General features: G+C 38.4%; 1 protein-coding gene across 8 annotated transcripts in view; it reads right to left on the reverse strand.

Moving 5' to 3' along the window:
* Positions 1 to 1,789: 1,789 nt before the first annotated feature.
* The window catches only part of LMBR1 (limb development membrane protein 1), a 208,738-nt gene continuing 198,360 nt past the window's right edge, over positions 1,790 to 12,167 (reverse strand). For 4 of the 8 annotated variants that reach the window (XM_030826302.1, XM_030826308.1, XM_030826306.1 and 1 more), the window contains 2 exons: positions 9,839 to 10,000; positions 1,790 to 6,031 (listed from right to left, as the gene is read on the reverse strand). In XM_030826302.1, coding sequence (XP_030682162.1) covers positions 5,946 to 6,031; positions 9,839 to 10,000 — 248 coding nt within the window. In that variant the 3' untranslated portion in view covers positions 1,790 to 5,945. The remainder of the gene's footprint in view (positions 6,032 to 9,838; positions 10,001 to 12,167) is intronic. The other 4 variants (XM_030826305.1, XM_030826303.1, XM_030826309.1 and 1 more) reach the window with 1 other exon arrangement.

Genomic DNA, 12,167 nt, shown 5'->3' on the forward strand with positions numbered 1-12,167 from the left:
CCATACACCCCATAAACGCCTTTCCTGCCTATGTTGGCAGAATCCATTTCTATTCTTTGCAACCAAGTGCAGTACTTTACTGACGCAGGAACTAGTGTTAGTTGCTGGCAACAGATAGGAAAATCGGTGGGATGAAAGGCAGGAATGGTCATCTAACTTCATTGAGGATGAGGGTCGTGAAAATCCCTTGAGTACTGAGGAATGGTCCAGGGCAGCCTGTGACAGTTAACAGAAAATCAGGTAATTTTCTTACTGAAAAGTGGCCATGGAATGGCATGCCCATCGAAGGCTTGGGAGACCAAGTTGCTACCACAGAATGATAAAAAGGACCTGAATGAAGTAGCTGCTTCTCTGGACAATTTGAAGATAATGCCACATTGTCAGGTCAAGTCAGGAAAATAGTGCAAGCTTTTATACAATTACTCCACAGCCTCATCAGGTCTCTTCTATGAAAATTGGGACACTGACCAAGAAAGAGTGGGGCCTTCAGAAACATGAGTTCATGGGAGGACTCGGCGGACAGGGAGAGCCCTGTCTGCTGCCCTCATTGTGGCTTCCTGGTCAGCTACAGCAGTCCCTACAGGATGCGGCCATTCCTTATTTTAACAGGTTGGAACCCACTTGTCTGACAGTCACCTTGCAAGAGGAAGCCACTTCTTGTGCCTTCTCACACATCCCTTTTTGCCTTTAAATCCACTTAATTAGGAGCCTGCCATTCCACGGGCTGAGGGAAATCATTAAATCAGTATCAAGTCCAGAAAGAGAATTCTTAGCGAATTGTGGTACTGGAGGCATTTCATAAGAATAAAGGTTATAATCTAGAATGAGGATACCTGTCATGAATCTTTATCAACCAGATAATAGAAATGTAAGGTAGATGAATGAAAAAGAAACTGAAAACCTAAAACAAAGAAAAAATGAGACTGCGGTTGTACTGGCCTGTATTTACATCCAGTTCATCTGCCTGCTGTGAGCGTGACCCCAGGCAAATGTCTGCAGCTTTCTGAGTGGCGTTTCTTGTCGGTAAAATGCAGGTGTGTATTTTCGGCTTCGCAAGGTGGTCCTGGGGGTGACTGTAGGACGACAGAGCACTCGACCCTCCACACCACGCCCCAGGCCCCTCTCACCACCCCTGCTTCCAGGTCTTTGATGAGATTCCACAGTAAAGACTAAAAAGAAAAGAAAAAGTGAATCACTCTTCAGACTGAAGGAAAGCTAGGCCAGAGAGGTGGCGAGGAGGAAGTGAGCAGGAGGAGGACGCTCCACTTGTCACTTAGTTCTCTGACTCTACTGTGGAGTCCATACAGAACAACTGTGGATGACTTCAAGATGCTGTAAAAGAAAAGTTGCAGAATCAATATAAATAGCTACAGCAGTATCAGATGTGCTTGGTTCTGAAGTGTGTTTGTAAGCGGGCATCATTCATTCAGTAACGGCTTTTCAAAGGAAAGGAGAAGACATTACAACAGCCACAAAACGGTTTCAGTAACTGATAAAACTTCAGATCTCAGACCCATAGCCCCCACGTGACTCTCCACCTCCTCACACTCAGACACGACAGATTCTTCTACATCACTCTAGCCCTCCACAACCACTCACATCAGGGCCGCCCTGCTGTTCATAATCCAGGCTCATGAACTTGACTTCCGTAGCACCTTTACAAGTAACAGCAGAACACCAAATTCATATCCAAGAATAATGAGGTTTTGTCTGAAGTTCCTATTTGATTATAGTTAACCTTGAAAAAATTTTTCCTAACTAAAGAACACAGAATTGGAAGTTAAATAACTTCTCTTGAAAAGGTAAGTTTATTGCATAATATTCCTTCAAGACATAGGGATCAATCACCAAGTTTTGAAATTTTGTATATTTGTGAGTTTTAGGAACTCCTACTGATATTAATTACATTTTCTACAGTGCAACAAGTAATTTGCATACACAGTACTTTTGCTTCAGTGGTATTTGCAGCAATAATTTTTACCTAAACAATATTCAAAAACCAAAAAAAAAAAAAATACTCCAAAAAGGTCTTTGTATTATTTCTCCTTTCAAACCACATTCCAAAGGGATGCTTTTCAAACTAAAGTCTGCCATCTATTAGGAGGCCACAAAATAACTTAGTGTCTGTGTCTAGTATTTTTAAAAATAATAAAACAGAAGACGCCAGCATGCACACTTAGGAAAAATGGGTACTGTCTTGTTAAATTTTTGCTTATGTGTATCTGAGAGAGAGACAGAGAGAGAAAGAGAGAGAGAGAGAGAGAGAGAGTGTGTGTGTGTGTGTGTGTGTGTGTGTGTGTGTGTGTAATGGGTTATTTCTTACTGTGGTCAAAAAGTTGAAAGCCACTGATAAGTAGGCTTCTGTCTGCCAGTAAATTAACCAGATGCTAACAGCATTTATTCTTCCAAGAACTCTGGGTTAAGCTGCCCAGACCACAAGTAGGTGCTGTTCAGTCCTTTTATGGAAAAAATTAGAGAAATCAAATCTAAATAATTCAAGTAATTAAATAAAATACATGCTATCAATTATGGATGCTACATTTTGGGTTATAAGAAATTGATCTACCATTAACTGCACAACAGAGAAAGAAAATATCCATTTCTTCCTTAATTCAGCATTCATCAGAATAACTACTGCCCTCTATAAAACTGAAATGGAATTAGCCTATAAATACCCTTAAGTTTTAGCCATGATGGTATTTAAGATGGAAAAAACAAAAGAACAAATAAACCGCATATATAAATGCTTATAAACCAAATATGAAATCACTTTTTGTAAAACTTTAATTTCTAAGACATTTTAAAAGTCACACTAAAAGTATCTCATAGAAACAAAGACTAACAATCTGTAAACAAAAATCAATTCCTAGTGTGTCCAAATGTTATTTTTAAAGGTTAACATATCAGTTTTTTCAAGTTTAAAAAGTCGGTGCTACATCTATGTTCACATTTAAAGAAAAAAACTTAAGAATTCTGCATTTATGCATTAAATAACGTGCTACCAACAAAACAAGCACATTAGAGCCTGTAAATGATGAAAACCTGTGCCCCTGGCAGACGAGGTCATCACTGAGGCTGCAGAGAGGGCCATGGGCACCCAGCAGATGGGGAGGCCGCACTGGCGCTGAGAGCAGGTACATGCGCCTTTAACGCATCTGACAGCAAAACGCGAGAGGCTCCGTCCATCTCTACTAACCAGCACCTTAGTGCAGCAATTTAAGGAGATAACATTAGTGTATATGTGTGTACCATTTTCATGTAAAGTCTCATACTTAGAGGTCTCTTTTTACAGAGAATGTACATAAAGCTATGTAAATAGTAAATCTAAGAAGTATCTTGGAAAATCAGTAAAAATTAATACAAATGTTATAATCTGAAAACTTATAATTGTAAAATTATTTATTTAAGTATTGCAGAACCAATTAGTAAGAATCTGCAAAGTTTCCCCCAAGAAACTCTGGAACCATAGTGCCTAATGCCCTTTAAAATCGATACTAAAGGAGAGAGAATAAAAGGACTGCTTGATTTGATACAGTCACCAGTGCATCCCCATCCAGTGAGAAACAAAATTGTAGCTCCAGAATTGACCTGATGATGATGAGCATTTGCAGCTCTGCCTTCCAGGGTCTAGCTCCTCTCTTTCACTGGCGCGCAGGAACTGCAGTAAAATGAAGACCCCCAGAGCGACTGTCCTTACCAGGACTCAGAACGTTTGGCCTCCATATTCTGGCATCCATTTCTGGAGTTTCTCATATAAAGCAGCCTCCAACCTAGGTCCAATGGAAGCACCTGCATTTGGAGTCGGTCTCTCCAGAGGCAGATGCTTGGGCATGTGCTCAGCAAGAGCCTCGAGGAAGTGTGATCATGCAGCAGCCCAGGGCTGTAACAATCTATTTGTTCTCAAGGCATCTGAGTCCCAGGTTTGAAGCCGTCCTTCCACCCCATGCACATCCTTTGCTTCAACGGATGGGGCGGTGCCTCCAGGAGGTGTATTGTACTCTGGGCTTACAAATCCAAAACTGGCTTAAGTCCTCGGATGGAGAGAAACTTCCAAATGAACAAAAAAGTTGAGCTAAACATTGAAAAGTTTAGTATTTTACCGAAAACATTTCAGACATTTTACAAGTATCTAGGAACTCTTTGGATGAGCCCTGAAAGCAGTGTAAGTGAGAAGTGATGCTACTCTACTCCTGACTTTCTTTCTGTTCTTCCCTTGACTTGGTCTGCTCAAAGTACAGACCCCAAGCTTCACTAAAAATCAAACCTTGCAATTAATACTTCAATAGGCATAACAATGAAATTGGAAAAGAGCTGAATTTTATTAACTTTTTAGGTATGTCGATTTTATGCTGAGAAATTCACCAGTACTATACTGGTGGTATTTACTGAAGGTTCTTTAGAATCACAAAATGAATATTCTTTTATTTTAAAACCAAGCTGCATTTTACAAAGATGTGAAGCTCAGAAGGAAATGCAGATGTATAAATAAGGGGGAAGTGTGCTCAACGAAGATTGTAAATATACAGATTAAAGTTTCTTATTATTTTGGTTTAAGTGGAAATTTCTGATGTCAAATAGACACAGCCTGTTTTTCATAAATTTCTCCTAGAAAACCTTTAAATGTAACAATTTGAAAAAAATGTTTTACTTTTGTCTGAACACAGACAATCTATTTTCATACACATAGTGCATGTGAACATATTTATATAGTAGATTGCATAACTACGAATTGTGTGCAAATGGGCCCATCTCCTATTTTTGCATGCACAGTTTTCAGTATTCTATCCTAGTGGATGGTTAACACAGAGTGCAGTTTCATAGTTTTTATTCAGTAGACTTAAAGCCAAGAAACCATCCCAATAATTATTTACAATTTAATAACTGAATGATTATCAGATCGTGTTATACTACAAAACTGTTCTTACACCATGAATGCTGATGCTGTGAACTTTGGATGTTAAACTGGTAAAAGCTGGAGGCTTCAAATGGCATATGCAAAAGTAACCAAAGCCTGAGGACTATGAGGAAAGAGGAGTTTCTACCACTCAGCATTTATACTTTTTATAAGCATTACAGAAGCACGGGGAATTAAGTGATCTCTGAAAAAAATGCTTTAAAAAACTGAGTATACATATAGCCTATAAGGCAAAAATCCAAGTTACAAGTGTAATAAACACTGGCAACTATGTTATCAGAGGGCATACTGAATTATATACATAAACTGTCATTAAACTGTGATTACATGGTACTTCCTACCACAGCTTATTAGACTGTACAACAGAAGATATTTCTGTGGCTCTCTAAGGCTCCAGGTTTAAAAGAATTTAGTATTTTCCCCTTGGCTCAAAGTCTAATCAGTATCATTCTATAACATAAATCAGAAACTATGCTTTTTGCTTTTAAGGAAATAAGAAACATAATTGCAACCATTACAGCTCCAACACACACTGCAATAATGATATCTACAAGCAGTTCCTATTGCATTTGAAAAATGCATTTTCTGAAGAAGCTTCACTTAGTACCAAGGATGCCTTTCAGGTCAGCTTCTACATTCTGAATAAAGTATATAATAGGATTTAAGTAAATCTTTAGAAGTGCCAGAGTTTGCCTCTTCTAACATTTTCATATCAGGTGAAAACAATTTTTTCATATGGATGATTGTATTTACCGATATGAGCAAATGTCTACAGAAAATTGCGCTGTTCTATATGTCTGTAAGGAATCTGCATTTAACTGGAAACTACAGGGTCTATCAGAAAGTTAAATTTAAAAAAGATCAGCCATAGCCAAGTTCTTCGTAGATTATGAAAAAAAAAATGGCACTGATAGGTCTAGGTTCTGAAGAGGAGCCAAGGTTGAAATGGAAATGTTTCTACACGGGACAGGAATGTTGTGAGTCTGGAGTTCTCGGGTCTCTTGGTGGCAGAAGATGCTGTCTGTGTGTCTCACAGTGCTTTCTGATGCCCATTTACAGAAGGCTTGGCTGTTTCTGAATCCCTTGAAGTATTTGGTAAGTGAAGTTTATGAAGCCCTGCAAAAAAATTAAGAAAATGGTGAGAAATGACATATTGTTGAGTGGCTGGGAAAGGGTTAGGGTAGGGAGAAGAGGAGATTTACAAAGCTAAGTGTTATTTGGGAAGCTGTGAGGTGCTGGCCAGATCCCCTTGAGGAATGAGAGATTTCTTCTCCCTACTGGCAACCTCCCTTTGGGGATGGCCTACGCTGAAGACAGCTGCAGGGTGGAAGTCCTGCCCCTTCCAGGAGAGCACGTGAGGGTCCTAAGAGCCTGTCCCCTTCTTCTCAGTTCAGTGGAGCTCTGAAGGGCCATCGAAGTCACAACATCCCCGAGGGCCAGCGGAGGCTTCTAGCGTGACTGCATCACGGCACAATTCCTCTCTCTGCACAGTCCCTCCTCTTCCGCTTCCCCAACCCAGCTAATAAACCTCTTCCTGGCAAGCAGATTCCCAACTAAAGTGTGCTTCTCAGGGAACCTAACCCGAGACAGATAGGTTCCCACTTGCATTTTAAAATACACACACACAGGCTGGGCGTGGTGGCTCACACCTGTCATCCTAGCACTTCAGGAGGCCAAGGTGGAAGGGTCGTTTGAGCTGAGGGGTTTGAGACAGGCCTGGGCAACACTGTGAAATCCCATCCTCATGAAAAACACAAAAATTGGCTGGTTGCAGTGGCTCATGCCTATAATCCCAGCACTTTGGGAGGCTGAGGTGGGAGAACTGCTTGAGCTCAGCAGGTTGTGACTGCAATGAGATGTGATCACACCACTGCACTCCAGCCTGGGTGACAGAGTGAGACCCTGTCTCAAAAAAATTTTAAATAAAGTAAAATAAATTGCCCCTTACACACATGCAGGAAAATGTAGGGAAAGCCACAGCAAAATATTAATATGTAATTAAAAAGAATGGAAAACATTACCAAAAAAGAAAGAAATGACAAAAGAATAAACTGAACATAAATAATACCTCACTACCCAAAGGTATTTCACAGAATAAAAAACTATCACTATCTTTTAAAGTTACATGTATTTCTCTCTGTATCATATAACAATTGTTTACATAATATACCTGATACACAGACCAACATTGCCCTCTCACAGGGAGAAAGGGCAGCAGAAAATGTAAGAGCTTCTGTGGCACTGGAGCTTCAGGCACTTTAATAAAAATGAAACGCAATGACATACAGGAACACGGTCAGATGTTGCTGGACAACAGGAATACATTCTGAGAAATACGTTGTCAAGCGATTCTGTTGCTGTGATACCATCATACAGTATATCTACACACACCCAGAGGGCACAGCCCATGCCATACCTAGGCTGTAGGGTATGGCCTGTTGCTCCTAAGTTACAAACCAGACAGCATGTTACTGTACTGAATACCGTTGGCAACTGTGGCACAATGGTAAATATTTGTGCATCTAAAAATCTATAAACCTAGAAAAGGTGATACATGGTGCCAGGACATTACAACAGCTACCACGTCACTGGTGACAGAAATTGTTCAGCTCCATTATCATCTTCTGTGGCCACTGTCACACAGGCAAGTGGTCTGTTATTGACCAAATGATCACCATGTGGCCTATGACCATACATAGCAGCACTTCTATAGGGCAGATGTTGAGAAAATACTTTTCATGAAGCTCAGACCTTTCTGGTATCTCAACAACCTACCTGGAAAAGATTTTTCTCCCTAAAATTTCACATGGTAACTGACCTATTAGGCAGTTTTACATCACTCATAAACTAATATAGCACTCCAAATTTTAATCTTTCTGTCACCTGCATATCTTAACGAAAGAAAAGGTAAAACTGAGCCTATGTTTGAATGGGAAGGAAAAATAGAAATCAATCCAACACAAAAAATGGTCGGGTCCCAGGAATGACAATAGGAACCCACAGCTGTTGGAGTTGAGGAAGTGTGCTAAAACAAAGCTTGTTGGAAAAGGGACTGAGTGAAGACAGAGGATCGATTAACTGAGTTCACATCTAACACTTGGCTGTCACGTAGGTTATGCTTTCTGAAAAGTTCTGATGTGTCTCTTCTGCAGACAACTCCAGAAACAATCCCATCCATTACCACCACCACCACAGCTAAATTTCTAGTGTTTACTATGTGCTAGATATTCTCTGAGATGTATACTATTATTATCAATGGGCACAGTAGCAGAGGGGAAAAAAATCTCTACAAAAAAAAAAGAAAGAAAGGGGATAGCTACTTTACAATCAAATTACAAGTCTCGGCGAAATCCTTGTTAAGATCTCAGATCACTCAAACATTACATATGCTTAATAAGACTCTTTTTTTATGTATAAATTGCCCCTTAGAGCACCCCAAAGAATACTGAAAAACATTTGGGGAGAAAAGTAAATGTATCTATTAGGTAGTTTTATACAACTCTTGCTAATTCTACTCTCTCCTATGGTCAAGGAACTGACATGCATATAAGGCCTTTTATATCAGGTTATGTTTTATTACTTTAATAGCGGCTTTCTTAGCAAAATGATGTCCAGAATACCTAATTCAAAAGCTAAACTTACAGCAGTTAATTTGCAACCATCTCATTTAGCGAATGGAAAGTGGAAATTTATCTGAGACATGGCTAATCTTGCTGATATTATAACAGGCTTAAAAATTAAGTTTTAATGCTAGACATCTGATAAAAAGGACTGTTTGATTCCCACTTCAAGTTGGGCCAGCTTTATTAAACCTAAGCATTAAAAGGCATAAATTATCTGGTGCGTCAGCTGAAATGAGCTGTGACTTTTCCCTGTCAGGCCAATATTTGATGAGCCATCCCCTCCCAGGGCATATTCAAAGTAAAATATATATGGACAGCTCATCTGAAATCTTTTGTGCCTCCCAAAGGTCACCCTCTCAAACATCAAGGTTGGAAAGGCCTGGTGATGTGAGAAGCTTTATTGCTACTCATATTGTTTAAGTTATCTGAAAACTGGACCTTAATGAATCCATCAATATGTGGCCTTTTACAATAGCTAAAAGCCCCAATATGGAGTCATATGCATTCAAATCATGTCAACTCAGGTAAATGAGCTAATGTCAGGATTTTTAAAAATTTTCTACAAGAAGTCACTGCCTTTCCCTTCTTCTGTCATAAAATTACACCCCCCCCCCAACCCCAAACCAAGATAATTTACTTTGTCCTGGTATTCTTAAAGTATAAAACTTGAAATATGTTTAGCACTAACATGGAAATAAGCATAAAAATACATTCATAGGTTACGATTGTACCCTTTAGCTAAACCTACCAGTTTTTAACATTACAATACATGTGACTCTTGGAATACATAATAGTAAATCCCCTCTCTTCTATTATATCAATGCCAAGAATGCTAACATTTTCATCTTGAATTTATTCTCTGGCTTAATGAAGAGACTCATGGGTTAGCCTAATACTTGTAAAATCCAAGCCTCAAAAAAGCTTTAACTAAAAGGCATTATTACCAAGAAATAAGCTTTTAATACCATATCATCCTTACCACCACAACCATCGTCATAATAAAGGGGCTAATATTTACTGAGTTCTTAGGATGTGCCAGGCACTATGCTAAGGATCTTACAAGAATTATTTCAGTTGATCTTCACAAAAACCCTAAAAGAAGATGATACTATCACTACATTACACATAAGGAAACTAAGGCTTAATGAAGTAATTCTGCACAAAGTAGTGGATCAATAATTTGACCTCTAAGGTTTTACAAATTTGGGAAACTAAATAGCTGAAGATGTAATATTAACTCAAATGTCAAAATTATTATTTAGTAGAAAGAGGAAAAAATACCCATAAACCTCAGGATTACCTAGGGCCTTGAAAAGTTCTTCTCGAACTGCAGAGGTGAATTTTCGGACCAGACATAATGTTGTCACAATAGCAAAAAGCAAATTGTAGGATAATACAATATAGAAATTTCCCAGCCAATTAAACCTTCCAAAGTCGCCAAGTAGATCAAATCTAGTGATTCCTGTTAAAAATAAATAAAATAGCCCTTAATGAAATCAGGTTAAGACATATTTAGTGTGCTACAAGTAAAGTACAAGTTAGATCGAATTCTATGGACTTTCTCACTTCTGTTATGTGAGATGCTCTAATGAATAAATCCTAGTTTAAAATATGTAACTATTATCTAGTGGGACAGCCTCAAGCCAGCCCTAACGTACTTCACATACACGCCACAGTCACTTGCAAGTGATGAGTAATGAGGTCAGAATGGACGCCCCTTGACATTCGACGGAACTCATGCTGATGTTAAAAATCAGGCTCTCGTGCTGCTTACATGGAGAGGATGGCTGACTGCATGCTCTACTGAGACAGGATGGCTGTAACTCATCACAGGAAGCAAGAGTCACGAAGAAAAAGATGCCTGAGAACATCCTTACGCCTCCTCTGCTGCTGCCATCTGGAGGAACTGCCCGTCCCCTCTCTTTAGTCGGGTCTCTGGGCAAATGCCATCTCCTCAGAGAGGAAACCTCTGACTCCCCTACCTAAAACAGCTGGACCTTCCATGGCCTTCTATACTAATTACGACTCTTCATAGCACACACAGACTGATTTTTTTTTCTTTTTGGCTTATTTATCGCCTGTTTTCCCCACTAGAATGTAGGTTCTATAAGAACAGGAACTTCGTTTCACTCCTATAATCCCAGTGCCCAGAATAATGTCTTATACACACCTAATATGTATTATATAAATGGATAAACAAGATAATTTCCTTCCATTAAAAATTGTTAATCTGAGTGTAATGCTTATAGGCTTGTAGGGTAAAAAGGCAAAGCAGGAAATACAGTAGGATGATATAATATATGCATTGAAGTTACTTAAATTCACCTATACACATTTGTAAAAGTATTTTTACTTAAAAATAGTTTAGTCATTCTATTAAATGAGCACATGGCCAGGTCCAGTATTTATTGGAAAAAATACATGAATGGTCGGATTTTTCTGACCACTGATAGATAAATAAATCACATCATTCAGGTGTCGGTCAAGTGACAGATAATGGGAATGTCAACATTCTTCAAGGAAAAAAGGATAGAGCTATTTGGGGGCCATATAAAATTTAAACTACAAAGAATTAGAATAAATAATAACAATCGTCTATAAAATTGTATAAATAAAATTATGTACCTCATATTTTAAGGGTGATTTAAGGATTTTTATGGGTGATCTCAAGAATAACTTTGACTATACTCAATTTTACATTATCAGTTGACCTTTGAGCTGAACTCTCATCCTCACTCCAATGCAATGGGCATAATCTACTACAGATAGCCTCTACAAAAGCAGCTTAGAGAGACAACAGAAAAACCAAATATAAACATTGTCATAAAAACAGGAGATCTCAAAAGCAGCTCTTCTGTAGCCACTTCTACCCAGGACAAATGTGTTTGAAATTGAAAGACAATAATATACCAAAATATTTTTTAAAGGTAGATAATTAATGAAAACATACAATAAAATAGCTTTTTTAAAAAGGTTACAATGCAGACACCAGAAGAGTACACAGCACATGTCACACATGGTTATGAGACGATGACAACAATCTTGGCTACAGTTTCTCAGCTATTCATATTAATAAAACTTTACTTTGTTAAAAGGAATACATATCTAATTATAAGTTTTATTTTTCAAATAAAGTACCATTTCATTTAGCCTAGGAAGTGATCTTTAAACAAGATATAGTCCTACCAAAACAAGCTTCAGTGGCTTCAGCCCAGAGATCCCAGAGAAGTAATTTTATCATTAGGGCCAAAGACTCCTTTGAGAATCTGGTGAGAGCTATGAATCTTCTCACAAGAAAAACCCACAGACACAGACACCCAAATTTTACACAGCACGAAGCTCACTGACGGAGGAAATGGGAGATCCCAGAATCAAACCCTTGCGCAGATGCTCTATACGAGTCTTACCTGCTCTTGAAATTTTTTTGATCATATACTACCATCAGTAAAAACAAAATTTGAGCATCTATACCCCATATATGTGTATTTAATTATTTATAAGCTACATATATACTATTCAATGACACATACAGACAAAACAAAGACTTTAAAAATCATTAACAATAAATATAAATACAAGTTCTAATGGTTTCTTCACACAGTCCAACGACTTACTTTATGAATGCGTGG

Source organism: Nomascus leucogenys, chromosome 13 (assembly GCF_006542625.1).
Source record: "Nomascus leucogenys isolate Asia chromosome 13, Asia_NLE_v1, whole genome shotgun sequence".
In the NCBI taxonomy this organism is placed as follows: domain Eukaryota; kingdom Metazoa; phylum Chordata; class Mammalia; order Primates; family Hylobatidae; genus Nomascus; species Nomascus leucogenys.